Raw genomic sequence first — 21,279 nt, 5'->3', positions numbered from 1 at the left:
TAATGCAATTCCTAGAGTCACGCTAAATTGGTTATGATCAAGGACATATCAGAATGTATAGCATAACGGTGTCTGTATAGCAAGGGACTCCTGCACTAAAAGGTGCTGGATGCGAGTGAGAGGTTAAGAAAACCTACATTCACGCCCCAGTAACTCGTAGTATTGAAAGAATACATACTTGTCAGCGCAGATCAGCTGTTCAAAAATACAAGGTTCTGAGGCTGAAATAATGTGTCAGGAGATTGCTGATTGGGTTAATGCATTTGGTATTGTAAAATGGGAGATCATATCCTGCCAAAAGTGCTAGCAAGATGAATGTCACATTGTAAACAAAACTGCTCTTCTGGATCACGTTCTAAGACATCTCCCCTCTCTTGATGTACAGTACACACAAGCACACTGAAGCCTGGCATTTTCTTAGAGCAACGAATTGGCTACAAAAGTGATTCATAATATGTTTTCTAACCAGTAAGTAGACTATCCTGTTCAGACGAGTTAATAATGCAATTTAATGTATGTGTTACTGTGACAGGGTACACCCCGCCTTTGTGTGTATTTTGTACTATTTTGCATTGTCTATTGTTTTATTATTTAAAATGTATGTATGTATTGGTGCACAGGGTGTGGTGTTATCAGTGTTTAAAATGTATGTTTGGTGTGCATTGAGTGTTTTAGGTTGGCAGGGAAGGATTGATTGCCTTCCCTGCCAAAGTACTTCATGTGCAGACTGTGCCTGGGCTTGATTGAATGATTTAGCAAGCAACTGAGGTCAGGCACAGCTGCATAAGAGGCAGAAACCTCTCAGTCTACGTTGGGTGTTCAGAGGAGGAACTTAGAAAGTGAGAACTGAAATACAGAAAAAAACAACTGCTAGCGAGCTGATCGCTGTACAGCACGGTATTTGTTTTGATTACTTAGTGTTTATTTTGGCCACTGTGCCGTTGTTATTTAAAAGTGTTTTATTTAATTATTTTAGAAACAAGCGCATTTGCATCTCGCCCCACAGTACTTGCCTGTTGTGTCCATTCTCTTCCTGGTCTGACGTCACCACCAAGCTATCCGTGACAGTAACAAATAACAAAATACTTAAATTACGTATTTATTGGACAATTAAACAGACTTTTTATCATTACTATTGGCTTAACCCTTTGCAGTCCATTTATTAAGTGCGTGTCAGGCACGTCAGGTCCAATTTATTTTCACACGCGCAGTTAATTTTAGACGCGCTGTTTAAATATTTTTTTCCACAGTCAAACGGGTTTAAAAGGCCCTGCATAACAACAAAGCACTCACTAGGCATCTCCAGCCCCGCCCCACCCTTTCGTTCGCTATAGCTTTCACCTATGTAAGAAATAAATAATAATAATAATAATAATAATAATAATAATAATAATAATAATAATAATAATAATAATAATAGTCGTACATACCGATCAATCATCTCCTGATCACTCGTTTTATCACCAAACTCCTCAATAATGCGATCCAAGTCATTATTTTATTACTAGAACATCTCAAAAAAGCTCTGCAAATGTCAGTGTTCTCTGTGCGCTGTTGCACTATCAGCCAGCTTGTTTACTTATGACCGCCCCGTTATCTGATACCAGGGCCATGTATGACTATTCATGAGATACGCCTTTTTTTTTTTTTTTTTTTTTTTTCGACTTGTCTCGGCTTCTGTCACTCCCACTCGGCCATTGAATGGTTTTCTCGGCTTTTTCCGGAGAAAAAACGACTAGAAACCCATTTTTTGCATTTCTATAATGATGTCGGACAGGGTCCGACAATGGACCTGATAGGAATAATTGCAATGTCGGACCAGGTCCGACAATGGACCTCAAAGGGTTAAATACATGTTCCTAAACACAGAAATTATGCTAGGACATGATACCATTAAGGCACATCTCATTCTCCGCCTGGTTTGAGGCACATGTTAATTATGATTAAGGATGTGATTTTGTCACGGTACAAATATGTAAAAATCAATGCGGTACAAATGTAAAAATCAATCACGGAATGGTCATGGCTACAAAGATTTAAACTTTTATTTATGTAATATACTGTAATATTTTAGTATCTGTGCAAAGTAAGCATATATTTAGGGCTTCTGTTTTTCGTTTTTTTAATTGTATTTTTCGGTGCTTATTTTTAGCTATTTTCGATTTTTATATAAATCGTTTTTTCAGGGCTTTCGTTTTTGATATACTGTATGAAATCAGTGTTTTTGGTTACTTTCCAAAATGCTGAGAGTTTTTTCCTGTCAAAATATGTATAGTAAGTCAACAGTACTTGCACACTTAAGTTGTACCTTCTTTCCTTTGCTGTCTTCCACAATGAAATCCCTATGGTCACGGGTACATTCTTTGTGTGTGTAGGCATCTTTGTACATTTCGCCACAATTGTTTTAAATCCTTATCAACAGTCATACAGCTTTAAATACCGCGAACAAGCCTCCATTCCCGATTACAATCTTGTTTTAAATCTTGCAAGCGGAGTCTCCAATAGAAATGTAGGAATGTGCTGTCACTCAGTAATTGGGGAGGATTTAAAGTATTCAGAACGAATCAATCAGTATGTATACATGACAAAGCGTTTTCTTAAAAACTGAATTTCTTAAAAACGTCACTTTTCTGTGTTTACATGATTAACGATAGAAAATCTAATTAGAATTCAACTGTATACATGGATTGAAGTTTTTGGAAACGCAGGATATTAGCCTAAGTATGATTTGAACAGACCGGACATTTCTGCGATAGAACAGAGACCAGTCCAATAACTCAAGTGCTTTATCGAAGTGTCAGGTCTTAAATTCAAAGATTACTATCCTATACCTCTATTCAGATTCCCCAAAATGTGCAATCAGCCTTTCCAACAGCTCATCCTGTTCTATATTACCAGTTTCTTTTGACATACATTTTGCTAGTTTTCGGAATTGAATCGAAAATTTCTAGGTGCTGTTTTCCGAAACCTGACTTATGAATATTCCAATACATTTTCTAAAAACTGTGTTTACATGACTTTTGATATCGGAATTAGTTTTCCAAAAAATATCTGAATTCTTATGCTCATGTAAACAAGTCAGGAAGGCGGGACATTGCCCAGCAGCACTGGGAAATGTATTTATTATTTTTGTAGTAGGTTTTATTTTTTAATGGGAAAAGGGTAAAAGTCAATGTGAACTGATTAACCATTTCCACAGTTTTTCTGTATCGGGTGCTTTTATCGGTTAAATCCAAAAATCAGAAGCCCCACATATATTTAATGTGTTTTCTTTTAACACACGTTTCTAGTCTAAAGTAAACATAGACTTAAATAAACTGAGACTTTTACAACATCCTTTTCGTCAATTTAAACACAGCTGTGGTTTTGGTATTTAAGATGTACATTAAAAGATTAGAAGGATCGTACTGCATTTAGACTGTTGACAGGTACTGTTAAGCACTGCAAAACGGGGTTTATGCTTCTCCAGAACTGTAAACCATCCTCCCTTTAGGTTTTGCATTATTAAGTGTATGCAGAGATATATTTTCTGCTTAAAAGGCTTTGGTTAATTTGAAGTTAGTTTCTCATTAAAGTTGCTCCCTCCGCTTTCATGAAATTGTTTAGGATATTGCTCTGCTAGTTCCTTAGAACTTAATTTTGCCACTTTTTATAGTTCTGTGTCAGTATTCACTTTTATTTGACGTAAGAATTTGGAATAAGAGGAATGAACGGTTCTGTTCGCTGAAAAAAAATAAAAATAAAAAAGGTTCACCATTGTTCTTTTAATTTATTCTAGGAAGTTGAAAATGAGGTTGGGTCAAACAGAGCTGATACCTACGGTATTTGTTGCCTAGAAGAGATCAAGGGCTAAAATGAAAAGTATTTTTCTGAAGGCAGACTTGGAGCAGTAGACTGAATTTTAATTAAATTAGAAAACACACTGTACCAGAAATGTAGCTTTGCCTTGGATTGTCAGATGCATCAGGAAATGCATCAATATTCATATTGAAATCTTCCTAAATGCATCAAGATTTTGTTTGCTGCACTACTATATTCAGTCCTATTCTTAGTGACTCTGCATATAATGCACAGTTCACAGACTACCTCTGTAAAGCGCTTTGTGATTGTGGTGGTCAACTATGAAAGGCGCTATATAAAAATGAAGATATTATTATATATATTATTACTATGTAATACTAGCAAATCAAAAGCTAGCTCTTCATTGTTACAGTATACTAAAAACAAGATGTTATACTTTGAGCACATGCCACAAACTAAAAACAAAACATTACAGGTTTTTAATGAAATTCATTGCACAATTTTCAAGAGGTCAGAAAAAGCTAATGCATGTAAATACTGAAGGTGAGAAAATAGCAGACTTTAATGTTTAACATTTTATCAATATTATGAGCATAGAGTAATAGCTCATTAAGTTATTAGATTAACTCAGCCAATGCTTTTATATACTTGGGGTTAAGAATGCAATGCACAGCTTTAACCATCTTAACTTTTGCTTTTTCCAACCCTTGCAGATTTATCCCAGCAGAACAGAGTTGCGATGGTAAAGACCAGATGCCATTTTTCAGATACATCAATCTGAGCCTGCTCTGTTTCTGTAAAGAACATACATACATACATACAAAAAGCTATGGACAAAAGTTTTGCATCACCTAGAATTTTAGGATGGAGACAATTTATAAAAAAAACAAAAAAAAAACATAATATGAACATAATTTGGATCTTTTATTTACCATCATGTAATAAAATAAACTACAAAATGATATCACAAGTGTCTACCGGAAGCCAGAATAGTATTACAGTATTTAAATGTTAGATTTCGATGTAACATTTTTCAATATGTGTCAGTTTTTCGTTAAGTATATGAAAAAACGACAAAGTGGTATGTAATTCAATATGTTAACTTAACATTATTCAGCAGGTTTTAAACAATTTGTTAATTTTATAAGGGCGGGGGGGCGGTGCAAAACATTTTGCCATAGCTGTACATACATATATATATGTCTTACCTGAAATGACTCAATAATATCTTTCAAAGGATCCTCAAGGAATTCATCCTTGCCAAAGAACAGCAGCAGCTCAAAGAAGCTCCTGCCAAAATGACCAAAATAACTGATTATTTTCAACAACCCAATACAGTATTTGTTCATTTTATTTTATTTAAAAAAAAAATAAGTCCTATACATATTCACAAAACATGAATACAATAAAATGTAAAAAAGAAACTAAAATTACAGAAAAAAAGTTAAACTGATTATTGTGTGCTGGATTTCAAAGCTATTTACATCAAATTACAATTGGTTATCAAAACAGAAGCAATGGTGACATTTGATTCAGGGGTTGCTAGTATTCTTAATTTGTTTTTATAATTGTAGTTGTTGTTTTTCCTTTCAGTAGAAAAAAATTAAAGCTGTAATAAATAAATAGTTTTTTGGTAACATGCCCTTCCCATTGTTTCTTGTGATTTTATTACAAAACAGAGAACAGTTTCATTTGTACTTATACAGAAAAAAACTTTTGTAGAACTCTAGTCTGGATGAAGCTGCAAGTGAACCAAACAAACATTTGAATTTGCTTGAATTTTTCTGGTGTAAAATGAACCGAAGCAAACCTGAAAACAATTAGGGGCCTTTCACACCTAGTTCGTTTGGAGAGGATAATTTGCACTTGAGTTCAGTTAACACCTAAGTTCGGTTCATTTATGGAGGTTTGAAACGTCAAAAATATTAGTTTTGCATCAGAGTGCGCACCAAAGAAGCGGACTAGGATTCACCAGAAAGGGTGGTCTCAGCTCGACTGAGGGGGAACTGTAATGCGTTTTCCCCCTCAAAGTAAGCCAGCGAGAAAGCAATCACATTAGAATTCACAATGCAACAGAAACCGAACCAACTGGTGGTGATGTAATGCATAACCCACAGTCCACCGCGCACGCGAAAAGTACGCACACGTGTGTGTACTGTGGTGAAACAACTCTAAATTACTTCCAGGGGACTGACATGGAGCCATGCAGAGACTCATTTGTCACCTCCTTGCACATAATGCAGCATGAAAACGTCGGTGTTACTCAATATTTATTATCCAGCTTCGTGCTGACATTCTACCAGCAGATGCTGAATAAACATATGTACACAGTACTAATGCACGGGCGGAACTGTTTAGTAATGAACATCCGTCTGGGCATTAACAGGAAGATATCACTGTGGTCACGTGCACAAATCCAGACGATCAGATTCACTTAAATTGCAGCATGAAAACAAACGCATTCTGGTGCAATTACAGTCGAGAAGGTGAACTTGAACTCGCTTGGAGGAATTGCAGGTTGTTTGAGATCTTCTGGTGTGAAACCAATCAAAGCAAAATTGCAACATTTTAGTTGGTTTGCAAGTTAATTCTAAATCTGATCATCAATAACGAACTAGGTATGAAAGGGCCCTTTGTGAACCTCGATTTGAATCACTTGCGCAAGTGAACTAGGTGTGAAAGTGCCCTTTAGTAAAGGATCAGTTCTATGGGCAATGTTCACAAGGATGTAACAGACTGGTTGGAGTATAAATGGATCACATCAATTTGGTTAAGAATTGGTCCACAGAATTTACACGTTTTTTTTTTTTTATCCTAGGGTTCACTAAAAGCAGGGCTGGACAAATCCACCACCCCAGTTCGACTGTTTAAATACCTTGTTTGTATTTACTACTATAGTGATCTGATGCCAGTATTGTAAACAATCAAGCACTGGCTAAACCAATCAGAAATGCACTAGTTGCATATAATCTGTTGTATGTACAGTTAAAGCTGAATGGCTCATACCCTATAGAAGGACATAACTACTGTATCATGTATTTTCTCAAATACACAAAGCATAATACAGTAAACCACATAACACCTCTGTGTAAACCACTTTATCCAAAGGATGTGCGTTGGCAAAATGTATATTAATGTATATAAAAAAAAACCTCTGTATTGAGGAGCTATTCAACTAGTAATGCTGCTAACTGGGTCTTCAGATCATTAAATGATTATCTGCTTGCCAAAAGGTAACTGTGGATGAAAATAACCTGTTTCTCTATTCATAGCAGATTAATGTATGTACCAATGCAATGTCTATTGAGTGTGCATCATCATGCAAGTCTTGTAACATATTCAAAAATATATAGCAAGTGTGGAGTTAACTTGATCAAGCACAGCCTTGAATACTGCAAGTATTCCATTTGAGACCTGCTAAAATATACTCTAAATATTGTGCAACAGAAAAATAAAATAAATTGTACTTACAAAGCCAGGCTACTCAAAACATACTGTATTTGCTCACATTCAGCTGGAAAGGTGGCAGTGCCTTTGGTGAAGCAGCAGAGAGCAATTTGGAACACCTGCAGCTGAGGCAAAGGTACCTGCCATCTCCCTGCATACTCTTCAACTACCTGTTTAAAAACAGACAAGAAAAAAACAACGTTATACAACCAGGCTCCTGCATCTGGCCTTTACCGGCTAGATGTATTAGCTACACCAGGCATTCATTTTATACTGTAGCTTTATTTTGGGGGGGGGGGGGGGCGGTGGGATCTGTTGCATGCAGTTGTCTGCAGATGCAAGATAAAAGCTGAACCATTATTGTACAACATCAGAAACTAAGTTCTTCCATTTCTAAGAAGTCTTTATCAGTCTAACATTTCAAAATACTGTAAGGACACCAGACAACCTCCGCGTAAATCCATTTTATCCAATGTATTTTTATATTCGTGCTATATTATAATACCAGATTCTGCCGAGTCAGTGCCCCGGGGGCGTAGAGTTGATAAGGCAAAGTGGGGGAGGGGCGTTGACACAAGACAGGGGCGAAATAACAAGCAATATTACTGTAATTTTTAACATTAGCTAGATAGATTATGTTTAGAATTAAGCATCTTTAAAATTCAGAAGGCACAGCACACAGTTATGTTAAAGAATCAAGAAATGCAGTTAACATTTATTAAATGGTGACATACTAAGTAAACGGTTTGCCTGAGAAAAGTGTGCTGCACAATGTCTACGTTTAGGCATTAGGCATGTTTAAAATTCAAAAGGTAAAGCACAGTACACAGTTATGCCAACAAACCAAGAAGTGCAGTTAATATTTATTACCACTAGAACCGCCACAGCAGTCATTTTAAAATGTAAATTACTCTGCGTGTGTGAAAGATACGCAGTTCTTGACTTTCCTAAATACCCTGATGGCATCTGAAATGCAGTATCACAAAAAAAAAATTATAATCCCTGCTACCGCTGACTGCATTTTACAATACATATTTTTATTTTGAATATAACCTACAATATTCTATTTTATTTTTATATACAAGCCTGTTATCTCTACTGGACTTGGCAGCCATCAATTCCTTCATTTCGTACAAGGAATGCACCGGGGAAAATATCAGTAGGAGAGATTTCATCTTGAAGCTAGCCACAGCGCTTCGGCAGAAACATTTCGATCAGAAAACTGCAAAGCAGCAGGCTGCTGCAGCTCAACCTGGATTCAGTGCTGCACTAAGTGACACACACAAGAAAACATACTTTCGTTTTTACAGTTTTGTATGTACAGATACCTGTTTATACACTAGTTTCTTTTGAAATGTTTATTTTATTACAGTTTTTATTTTTTTTAAGTAGTGCTTTATATGTGGCAAGTTAGAAAATAATCATTTTTATGTTGAATTGTTCATTTAAATAGGGCATTTCGGCTGTGGAGATGTTTCATATGATGTGCTTGAATAAAACTTTTAAAGTTTTATCCGATAAGTTTGTCTTTCATTTTAGTATTGATGTTGTTAAAATGTACCAAATCATAATGACTGCCGGCGGTGGTTTTAGGTAGGAGTGTAACCGTGGCGGTTCTAGTGTTAAATGGTGAAATACAAAGTAGGGTTTGCCTGTGTAAGTCCACTGTAATGTCATTTTAAATCTTCATAAAAACACACATTAACCTTTAAAAGCTGAAGTCTATTGTTAAAAAAAAAATGGATTGTATCTTAGGAAAGTGTAATCAAATCAGACTCAGAGTCTGTATTGTCGGATCCAAAATGAAAAGTGCTTACAATGTATTCAATCAATGCACAGAGCAACTACTGTACTGCACAGCTTGTTCTACTCACTTGAAGCGCGGGATTTGGAATCTCAGGCATTATTTGCACATGGTTATTGTTGTTTTATTATTTTTTTGCGCATGGTTATTAGAAACAGTGAAAAACTGACATTCAGCTAAAAGTGGGGGTGGAGCGACAGTTCAAACATGGGCGTTGACTCGGCAGAATCCAGTACAACAAATATGTGCTCTTGTTCATATTCTATATACAGTAGTAACTGGCTTATCAAATGTTCAGAAAGTGCTTAAAACAAATGATTACTCAAGATTAAATTCAACCACACCGAACAAAAAAAAAAGAAACAATTTTAAATGTTACACGCCATTCCCATCACTACGATGCTACACGGCTACAATATGACACTGGTGCAAAGGAGAAAGTACCTAAACCTACAATGTAAATGCAGTGTATTACAATATGAAATATCCTAAAAGTGTACATTCCAGACAATAAATTCCACTTTATACCCTTTAGTGTTTCTGCCTTAGTCATCCAATACCTAGAAATATTAAAAGTAGTAATTTTATGTATGTATATAATTGAATAACCAGCATGGCATACATACAATGGGTTTTTAAAAATGTAATTCTCAAAATACTGGTTATATCTCCCGAATATGCACATGCAATAAAAAAAAGTTTTGTTGTTAATGGTTTAGTGGTAAAAGGTCCATAATTACTTTACGTAAATGACTCCTAAACTTCATATTTTACATATGGTACAGTGGCTACAACCGTTTGAGGAAACCTGTGGAGCAATTCCTGGAGCATTTAAGGGCATGTAATAGTATAATCAATACACAGGATATAAAGCTGTAAAATGGAAGAGGGGTCTACTTGATACAGTTCCGAAAAAAAATACAACCAGTAAAACTGAAAGTATTTTTTTTTTCTGTAGAGAACTCTTATTATGGGAGATGATTAGTTTGGGGCACCACCTACACTTTTCTCCAGTCAGACCCATACTAGGGGTACTAGATTCTGTTTAATGTAATAAACGTTTAAACTTTAAAAAATACAGTTTAAACGTTAAAATAAAAACATTTTGAAAAGACGCTGTGTAAGGTATGCATCCTCCTCGATGTTAGGTCTCGACAGCAGGAGAAAACCGGAAGTTAGCCATCTTGGGGGAAGCGTGTTACCTGCAAGGGTTCTGAGCATTTTAAAATGAACAGCTTTTTATAAATGACTGCATATGCGTATATAAATAGGTATTTTACATCAGCTTTTCTACTCTCCTTAAATACCTGTTAATCCATTCATGTATCTTAATCACAACTGAGAAACACGTTAATAGTAAAATTTTTCACTTAAATGCCAAAGCGACTCATCATTATTCATTTAAATACAGCTACTCGTCATAACGATTGTAACGTGTCCACCAAAACGCTTTATTTTTCATTCTAGCTTTAATAAAGATTAGTCGCTTATTAACATGTGGCGATCTCGTTTGAACGTTCTGCTTGTCATGAAAAATGAAGGGCTTAAAAGCCCAGTTTGACAGAAAAAAATAACTAAATTAAATCAAATAAATTACTAAATTAAGCCCTATATATAAATAAATGTACAAAAACAGTGAAGCAATATTAAATAATAATACCATCGGCAGTACGATAATGGTCTGTTTTGATTAAAGGGCAAGCATTAATTGCAATATTACAGAAATGTTATGAAGTCTAATTATTCAAACAGTGCTAAAATCCAAATCGCTAATTTATCCTAATTACTGTATATAAGAGACAAGAACTAGTTATGTTCACACCACACTGACTTTATTCCAAGTACAGTATCACGTTAATTCAAAGATCAATATTTAGTTTAAAAAATAATACTAATAAACTAATAGCAATAGTTTGTACTTATCTGACTGACAGCAGTTAAAAAAAAGACCAAAAATAAACATAAAATGGAAGCAATGTTCTGTTTAAAAAATATATTAACATCACTCGAGTCTCAGAATAGCAAAAAAAAAATTAATTAAAATAAAATGAAAAGAAGATCAACGCAGTCTTCTGTAATCTGGCTCAACAAGACATAAAAGTTGAATCCGGTATCCTGCACAATTGAAATTTGTTGCGTGCCATTTGCGATTGTCTCAATAATCAACCATGTTATGTTTTCAGCCTGAATTTTATCATATTTCCTAACATTTCGCTTGCATGTCAGTGTCCCACCTCCGCCACTCTAGATCAAGTAGAAGACTAGTCAGGTGAACAAAAGCATGCTGGACATTGGGAGGTGAATATCCAATGACAATGATGCCACGTGACAAAGGTGGGAAGTAATATTATTATTATTTATTTCTTAGCAGACCCCCTTACCCAGGACCACTTACAGTTGTATACAAAAAATACATAAAGAATTACAGTACAATTAAGAGCAAGATACAAAACACAATGACTTCAGTCCTAATAAGAGCAAATACAAAACAGTGCGATTTTATATTGGGACAGTTCAAGAGCAGATAAATGTTGATAGTTACGTCAGGGTTAGATACGAGTGCAGGTGAAATACAAAATACTACAGATTGAGTTAAGTGCAGGATTAAATACAGTAAAATAGGGAGCAGATAAGTGCAACTTAAAGTGCATTAAAAGCAGAGTGCTATATTGTCCAGAAGGTAAGAGTTGAGTTTTACAGGTGTTGTCTGAGGGAAAAAAAAAAAAAAAAAAAAAAAAAAAAAAACCACTGGAGTAGCCGTTATTTGCAGACACCTGCTTCTTATTATTTGACCTGCACATTTTTGACCAAGTTTAAACGATGAAGCAAAATTTAAAAACATTTGACACTTTACTAACGTTTAAACTCTAAATGATTTACACCCCTAAACCAAACATTACACTTGTTACCCCAACATTACCCCTTCACATACAAATTGGGTCCTACACACAAATATTTACAGAATATTCACTAAACTCATGTTCTAGACTAATTTAATAGTCTAGAACAGGGGTTTTCAACCGGGTGCACAAAAGGGTCATTGGGGGTATGCAGGATGACTCAGAAATGCAAATAAAAATTAAAGTACAAAAAAATAAGAATCTTGAATTGATTTTTTTTTTTTTTTACAGTATTATATATTCGTTCTACCACTGTGCATAAATGTTTCACTTTTGTTTAGCAGCTTAAAGTGAACCGCAGAAGAAAAAAAAATGTCCATCTGTACGCATGCGTGACTTTGATTGAGTGGATTTTCACCCTGATATGGGTGGGTGAAGCCGAGAGTTGGTGATTCCGCCTATGGCGAGCGCTCTGAGCTGCTCATTAACTTTGCTGTTTTCAACTTGCAGTATAATTGAATACTAATCAGTGAAGCACACTCATTCTACATATTTTAGATGTATGAATGCTCTGGTAAACATATATAATAATCACAAAACTCATATTTGTTTTTTATTAGGGACGTCTGCATTTTACTACCAGAAATGACAGCTGGTTGAATTTGTTTTCGGAGTCTGAAATGGGTTTGCAAAAGAAACGAAGGAAGAAAACAAAAACACAGAAACAGCAAAGTGACAAAGTTATGCCGGATCCCTTTGAATAACTTACATTGACTAACAAAGTGTATCAATGTTAGTTAGTATAGTTTTATCTTGATGCTAATGTTTTTGATATTGTAAACATTTTAAATGGCACACAATTATGCCAAGATGCTTGGTAAATGGTAGCGTGATAAACATTTACAGTGCAGTCTATTTTGTATTATTTATAATAATGCTGAACAGAAAGGGAATACAAGTGTTTCCAAAGAGATTTACAAATAGTATCTTAATTCTGTGCATCCAAAGACATGTAATTAAAAGTTTTAAGAAATAAGCCTACTGTTTGGTAGCCTGTCCTAAACCAGCAGTTTGTCTGTCCCAAACTGTTGTGACATAAATTATATATTAAATAAACGGGGGGAAAAAAGAAATGTGTTAAATCTGATTATTCACCTTTTATTGCAATTGTGGAAAAATGCAATCGAGTGAAAATTCTACAGGGATACTTGAGCTTAAAACTAGACAGAAGGGGTACAGTTTGAAAAAAAAGGTTAAAAACCCCTTCTTTAGAACATTTTCAGACTGAAAAAACACTCTTCATATAACTCAGGCGTTAAAACTGGTGCAGAAAAAAATGACTTACAGCAAAACTATATGGGACCTGTGAGAATGCCATTACAATAGCTGGTTAATTTAAAGTTGTTTGTGTTTGTTTTGTGCACAAAAACACAATAACACTCTTTACACTGGTGAATATTTAATCTGTGGTCACCATGGCAACTCATGAAACAATTTCGACTTGGGACTAGTTCCTGACTGACACATGTAGGTTATCACCATCTTGAACGGATACATGTCTTAATTTTGATATTATAATACCAACATCTGAAAAACCGACTTGTTCATCTAGATCACTTTTTTTATTTTTTTTGTTCAGTCTTCGAACTGAACCCATTCATAATTGTTTTTATAGGTTGCATATTTACCTGCGTGCAAAATTGCATTTCAACGTCAGATATCGGTATACCAATTTGCATGACGTTTCCTGCTAACACATTTTTTATTATTATTATCATTGTTCTATATATCCTAGTATTCAGCTTCGTGTAGACCAACAGGGTTGAAATGCGCTTTCTATTTATAAATAATGACAAGTTTGTACCTAATTATTAAAGTTATTTATATATTAATTTTTAAGAATGAACACAGTTCAAGAATAAAATCCGTTCCATGTAAGCTGTCGCACCATTCAAAACAAGAAAAAAATATAGAAAACAAAAATTGCAAACCATTAAGAGTTCATCAGACTATGTTTAGAAATAACTCCTACTTTTGCAACAGTGATAATTTACAGTCAATACGATACTGCCCCCACACCGTTGCAAACAGACACAACACTCAAGCAAAACAAACTGCGAATACAGCGCAAATCCAACAGAGTAAATCGTATGAAAGCAATTTGAATGGTCTGCTTCTCTTTACGGCCAAAATGTGAAGCTAAAAAGCTTTTATCCGGGTATTTCAGTACTCTTCGAGCATTACTCCACATGACCACAGCCTCACAATAAACGTAACAAACTTGACCGTTTATACACACACACTCAAAATTCAGAATGTTATAACAAACAAAAATAGTTTACATCTATAACTTAGTACAATCTCGAGTGTGCTACCGACTACCCTTGGCCCTAAAGTTAATAACCAGGCGTGAACGAAACAAACAGTGTAGGGGGGCTTTTAAATTTGGGCAATGGCATTTAACTGTCACAATCCACTGTTTTTTTCTTTCTCCACCAGACTCTGAGACGAGGGTAGTTATACTGTAAAAAGTGCAATTGGAAATTTTCAAGGAGGAGGTATGTGATAATTAATTAAACAAAGAAGGGTAAAACAGCTTTAAAAAAATGCAAGATAAACTACAAAAGGAATCACAAGAAAGTAAACATTAACAAGAACCCCAACAAGGGGGGAGGGGAGGAAAGGGCTGTTAAAATTGACCAGTCTTGGCCACACAGACCGCGTTCGCTGTTTATGAATTTACCTGGCAGAATTTGAAACAGTAATACTTGCTCGGCAGCCCGTTTTCGTCCCTCACGCCATGTTCGAGTGAACTCTCCAGTTCCTCTCTCAGTCTCTCAGATTCATGATCACTCTCCTCTTCCGCCATGCTGCTCGACCCAGCTTGCGCGTACAACAACCACCTAAGCCCTCAACAAACCTCACTTCCGTACCGCCCACCTGCAGACCTTGTAGTGGACTTACGAACCATCAGTCAAAAGAGTGTGCTCGCTGTGGTGGCCATTGATTGGACAAAACTAGGCATCAATCACCAAAAGGGCGTCCTGCTATTTGCTGCCCTGCGTACGAGTAATCTGATTGGACAGAACTCACACGGAACCCCCGTTTTGCCCCGAAGAGCCGAACACTTTATTAAAAGCGTCGTATTGGTGGATTATAAAGGTCAATCAAAATCTGGCACTCAATTATTATTATAAGTATTATTATTTTTACATTTTACCTCCCTTGTGATTGGCCAAGATTTGTTAATTGATTTAGTAGTTGTAGCCTACTACAAAGTAAGGGGGATGAGGTCCAAATTATTTGTCTTGTTAATCATAATCAAATGTGTTTTTCCAACAGAAAAAATTAATAAAAATGCATTTAATAAAAAGTAGTTAATGGAAATAATGATTTATATGCAACAATGAAACAATTTAGCAGTTAAATTTCTACGAGGACCAGTTGTTTCCTGCTAGTTCTTGTAACTGTCCATTTTCATTTTAAACAGAAATGGTCCACGGTAGTAAATGCTTTGTGAACTATGATAAGTTATCTTCTGTGTAAATTACCTGCTCAGATAAAAGCACAGTCAAGAATAATAAATACACATTTCCTAATGCAAAAAAAAGGATTCTTGATCTGATAATCATTATGTCATTGCACACAGGTGTAGCATCCTCAATTTGTGGTACTGTCTCATCAGTTTACCTTCTTCATGCGTATCCCCACATAGGGTTGCCACCTCTGACTTAAAAAAACAGGACACCATAGCCATTTTGTTAAAAAAAAAATTTAAAAAAAAATACACACACACACACACACCATCATGTACGTCGATGAAACCAATATTCAACTGACCACATGTATTACTATACAAGCTTCACAGCAATAAAGCAGATGTACTGGCTGTCGCTTGACTCGCTTCAGGTTGACCATTTTTCCTAAAATAAATAAATGTACGCTTCTTTGATAAGGGCTTTTTTATGCTATGCTATATCATATATCTATATACTAAATGTAAGGTCTTTTAGTTATGAAAAAAAATATTATCTGCCATTAGCTGTAGCACTACATGCCTGATAATGTGATTAAGCTTTTTGGAAGTAAGGAAAGCAATAGTGTTGTGCCTCCTTACAGGGTAATTATTAATAATATTGTCTCTGAAATTACTTCTGTCAATAAGCAGCAAAAGCTAGTTTTTAATAAAATGTTAAAATCAGGTTAAAAACACCATATGCTAAATAAATGTGCAATTTAGTAATATGATGTGCATGAATTTGCCTACTCACCCTGTTTCCACTTGTATTTGTCATTTCTTTTTGCAGCACAAAGGTCTTTCTGTTCTTCGATAAATGTTTTTAATTCAGTGCATGTTAATTTTCCAAAGTTTAAAAAGGACTTCAAGTTCTGACTTGACCACAGCAACCGACAACCTGTTCCTTTTATCTGACATCTTCCATGCGACTAAAGACACGTTCTGCAAATGCATTACTGACAGGAACTGAGAAAACAAAAGAAACAATCTTTAGTAATTCAGTTGCTTGAGCTTCCTTGCGAAAAAAAATAAACCCATTTTTTGTCTGGTGTCAGATCTTGAGGTATGGTTGTGATTACATCTAAGTACAGTAAATTCTCCATAGAGCTTGTCTCTTCATGTTTCACTAAGATTTTTCCGGGCATAAAACACAGGTCGCTGAATAGGGATCTCTTTGGGTAGGCCTTAACCACTCTCTGAAGGTTTCTCTTATTTCCACATTCTTGACTGTAAGACGTAAACCGCTTACACTTCTTTTTTGGTGGTTGGGATGTCTCAGACGTTTCGTCGTTGGTTTCTCCACCCATTGTATTTCTGTACACATAAATCCTCGAAACTCCACTAAGTTTTCTACTAAACGATGTAGTTATAATAAGCAATGTAACGCTTGAACATGTGCACAGTTAGGCTAATTGACTAATGCTGCTGTGTAGCTAGCCAATAAAAAGCAAGAACTGTATGATATGACATGCAGAGCTCGGCAGTGTGAATCCCAACGCATTTCGTGAAGCGCCTGAAGACGTCTTTCCCATTTGAAGTCCCTTCTGCTTTGGCCATGGTATCCTTCTGTATTTTTTTTTAAGACAGTGCTGCGATGACTGTTGGCATGGATGAATTTATACACGTTCTGGACATGTCCAAAAAAGTTATTTGACACAGTATTAGAGCTCACAGTGTCGACCACAACTAAATTTACACAATGCGCGTAGTAATGTGTGTAAACAGCACGTGGTGGCTTCTTCTGCACAAAAGTCTGTAACCCTGATACATGGCCGCCTACATTTTTGCCCCATCGTAGCACTGTCCTCTTGGCTTGTCAAAAAACAGGTTTATGTTAACCAGCATATTCTCTAAAATATGAACAAGTTGTTCAGCTGTTGTACTTGCTGTATTGCAGATTTACCATCCTTACAATAATTTCACAGTCACTATCGTTAACACACCGAAACGCAACCGCTACTTGTTCCCTACCAGCAACATCGGGAGTTTCATCCAGCATCACAATCAATATCTGGCAGTGGCTAATTCATTTCTGATCTTATTCTGTATAACAGTAGCTAAGGTAGATATCATGTCATTTTGAGAACGATTTGATAAATAGGTGGCATTTTTCTGCACACAAGTCATTCTTTCTTGCATAAAGGGCTCCCAACGATTAAGATAATCAACAACCGCCAAGTGTCACCGAAATGGTAGCCAAGCTTCCCCAGTGTAAGACACAGATCTAGCAGACGTGTAATATACTCCTGTGTATGACACAGATCTAGCACACGTGTAATATACTTCCGTTTTTTTCTCATTTTCAGTCATTTCTTTTTGGTGCTGTGCTTGCATTGCTTCGCTTAACATCAAATCAACATGTAACTTTTCACATTTCAAATGTCTGATACGTTCAACAACGGTTCTGTGCTGTCTAGATGTGTGTTCTTTAATTTTATCGGGTCCTTTTTTTCCAGTTGCAACAGCCAGATGATATCCAAGCAGGGTCATTTGTGGTGGTTAATTTTCTCGCAATCTGCATGCAAAACAAAACATCCTGTCGTTTTTTTCGGAATAGTCCAGCCAGGAGGTATTACCTGATATTATTACCATGCTGCATTAACTTATTTCCAAACATTTGTTGTTATTTAGCACAGGTTGATGTGGCCCTAAATTTACAATACGCAAAAGCTGTATTTCGTTATCCAAAAAGGGCAGCCCGTTATCAGGATAATTAGCGTACTCACTTTGAAAAAATGAATCTGCACATGATGCAATCAAATCTTCGGTTCCCTTGCCTGTGATACTAGTTGGTGCACTATCCTTCGCCTGAAGGCTTTGGTTTTTCTCGGTTTAACTGGTAGTTGAGGAGGGTTCTGGCTCTTCATTATCAGATGGATGAAATGTCTTATATACATTGTTATTTCGCGATTTGTTCGGCTTTTATTTAAATACAGTAGGCCTATGTTGTTTTCCTCTCTGTGCTACAGCAACCACCTGCTGGTAGCTGGATTTGAACGTTAAGTAAGCGCACATAAGCACGCGTTCTTTAACTGCACGTTACGTCGGTGCACGTGCAAACCGAGTACACGCGCGTTACTGCATGTTATGGAAGGCCATCAGGTCAAAAACGCATTGTGTAGTACACGTCTCATTTTGACCAATCAGAGCACAAAAATTATTATGTGTACCAATTTTAATTGGTACGTGTTCTAAAAAAAAAAAAATGACACGAGCTACGTATTTCCTACGTTGGTGTCTAGTCATTTTTAGGTTAGTGGCTTATCATGACAACGTATTCGCTTGCAATCACTTCTTATTCAAAACGTAATTGGCACAGTGTCAGTAGCCAATAAACGTTGGTGTATCATTTAGACAAGAAGACATCAATTTAAAATAAGGAATATTTCAAATATGGCGGTGAGAGAATTTCTTCTGCGGTGCAAGCATACATTTGCTGAGTGCAGCCCTCTCATTGAGGTTTGGCATTTGTTATTTTATGGCGAGGTCCTGGCCCGGACAGGGACCTTGTAATACATTTGTTTTCTCTCAGTCTCCTGATTTACTGTCAAAAAGGGGTCATCACAATCTAATATTATTATTTTAATAATTTTATTTTGTATATGGCCGGGGTCGTTTCTTTACAATATTTGCCTGAAGCCCCGCCGACTATTCAGACCCAGCGTTATTACGTATCATCACTAACACCTTCAAATACTTCAGATGCAATCATGGAGCAGCTGCTAACATACAACCTAGCATTAACATAACTAAATTGCAACATTCCAGCAACGTCGTTAAAAGGTTGTGTCAGTGGGTATTACAGTTTTATTTTATAACAATGCCACTGCATTGTACACCCCCAAAGTATAAACTGAAAGTAAACAAGGAAAAACTGAGTTGAATCTACCACTGTTAATAATAATAAAAACAATAAAATCCACTAAAAATGTCACATCCAGTATGACGCGCATTGTATTATTACTGATTACTGCCGTTTAAAAAAGACCCTGTGATTACTGGGTTTTATGGTGACAGAAATAATAATAAAAAAAAACATAATGAAAAGTAAAGGCATATAAAAACATTGTACAAACAGAAGTTAAAAAATTGGAAAAGCAAGATTAAAAAAGTATGTTTTGAGACAGCTTTTAAAACTATTCAAAGGCTCGATTCCCTGATCACTTTGGAAGAGCATGGGAAATGTGAGGCGACTTTTCATTGGATCATTTAGTACAAGTACTGTTTTCATATTTAATTTCTAAAGAACTGATTAGCCCAAATGTGTACGTGTGGTAAAACATAGTATGTGTAGTTAACAACATTGAACACGTAATGTATCACAGTACAACACGTAGTAATTTATTTGAAACCTGTACTAACAGCACACGTTTTTGATCCAGATCATGCCTTCCTTAGCATGTTATGAAGAAATACGTTCCGTTTTTGAGTGTCAGTGACAGAAAACAAACGCGGTATGTTTTGGGGGGGGGGGGGGGGGTTGGGGGTTAGTTAGCAAGTTACCTAGTCATCCTAGAGAAGACAACCACCAAAGACATTACGTATGGGATATGCCTGACCATTGGGTGGGTATCGCTGAGCTCTCTATACCAGAGCTGCCGATAGGCCCCTTCCTGGGATGATGGACTCAGTCCCGCCCACCGAGGGGATAAAACTGCCATCCAAAGAAGCCATTTTTCTTTTTCCGTCAAATCCGTGAGGACGACCTATGCGACCTCGCGGTTGGTGGTCATCGTCTTTCAGTGAACCAGGGTTACGGTAGGTACCCTCACGTTCCCTTTCAATTCGAAGACGACCACCAAAGTCATTACGTATGGGATAATGTATACACAAAGCTGTCGCGAGGGAGAAGGAACGGCAGCATATGAGGGACGCACAAGCACTGTCTAACCCAGAGGTTAGCGGTGTGAACTTACACCCTCAAGGACCCTTGTGACTACAGAAGGCAAGGCAGGGTCTACCACATTAAGACGGTAGAACCTGGAGAAGGTATACGGCATAGCCCAGCTAGCTACAGTACAAATATCAGTGTGAGAGAGGCTGTCCTAGGGTCCGTGTCCCTTGACAGACGAGGAGCTGGTCAAATTGATGCAGAGCTCTTGTCCTATCCACGTAGCATCTCAATGCCTGCACTGGGTAGAGGAAATTTAATCTCTCGTCCTCTGTTGAAGCAAATGGAGATGGATGGAAGGACTCCAATTCCACACACTGATTAACATGGAAGGCTGTGATCACATTGGGGAGGAAGGCAGGGTTGGTGCGCAGAGACACCCTGCTGCCATCTTCCCAAATACGCATGCTGGAGCTGTGCACAGACAGCGCCTGCAGCTCACTGACCCGCTTAGCGGAGGTGATAGCCAAGAGGAAGGCTGTCTTCATAGACAGGTACTTAAACTCTATGGAGTGTATGGGCTCAAACGGTTCTTCGTGAGAGCCTCCAGTACAACATTGAGGCACCATTCGAGGAGAACAGTCCTCCTAGGAGGGTGTAATCACCAAGCACCTTTAAGAAAACGGCTAGCCAAAAAATGTGCGCCCGGAGACATAGAATCTATGGGGGCATGGCAAGCAGAGATACCCACTAAATACACCTTCAAGGTGGAAGGTGACCTACCAGCATCAAGCAGTTCTTACAGAAACTGTAAGATCACTGGCATTGGGCAAGATATAAGGTCATGGCTTCCAGCCAGACACCGTTTGGAAATACCTCCACTTATAGGTATACAAGGACCTAGTGGAGTCTGCCCTAGTGCTCTGCAATGTACCCACAACAGCATCTGATAGCCCTAGGGCTAACTAGTGGTCCCTTTCAGGGGCCAGACCCATACCCGGAACCTGTGCCGGTTCCGGGTGCCAAAAAGAGCCTTTCA

The 21,279-nt window shown here is 36.9% G+C and overlaps 1 protein-coding gene across 1 annotated transcript in view; it reads right to left on the bottom strand.

Annotated features, from left to right (window-relative positions):
• Positions 1-14,853, bottom strand: part of LOC117407231 (zinc finger protein 654-like) — a 31,619-nt gene extending 16,766 nt beyond the window's left edge. Inside the window, exons 1-3 of the mRNA XM_034011965.3 lie at positions 14,636-14,853; positions 7,273-7,418; positions 5,010-5,091 (exon numbers count right to left, since the gene is read on the bottom strand). Coding sequence (XP_033867856.3) covers positions 5,010-5,091; positions 7,273-7,418; positions 14,636-14,761 — 354 coding nt within the window. The 5' untranslated portion in view covers positions 14,762-14,853. The remainder of the gene's footprint in view (positions 1-5,009; positions 5,092-7,272; positions 7,419-14,635) is intronic.
• Positions 14,854-21,279: the final 6,426 nt, after the last annotated feature.

Source organism: Acipenser ruthenus, chromosome 8, assembly GCF_902713425.1.
Source record: "Acipenser ruthenus chromosome 8, fAciRut3.2 maternal haplotype, whole genome shotgun sequence".
Taxonomy (NCBI): Eukaryota; Metazoa; Chordata; class Actinopteri; order Acipenseriformes; family Acipenseridae; genus Acipenser; species Acipenser ruthenus.
This window is presented reverse-complemented; position numbering and strand designations above follow the sequence as displayed.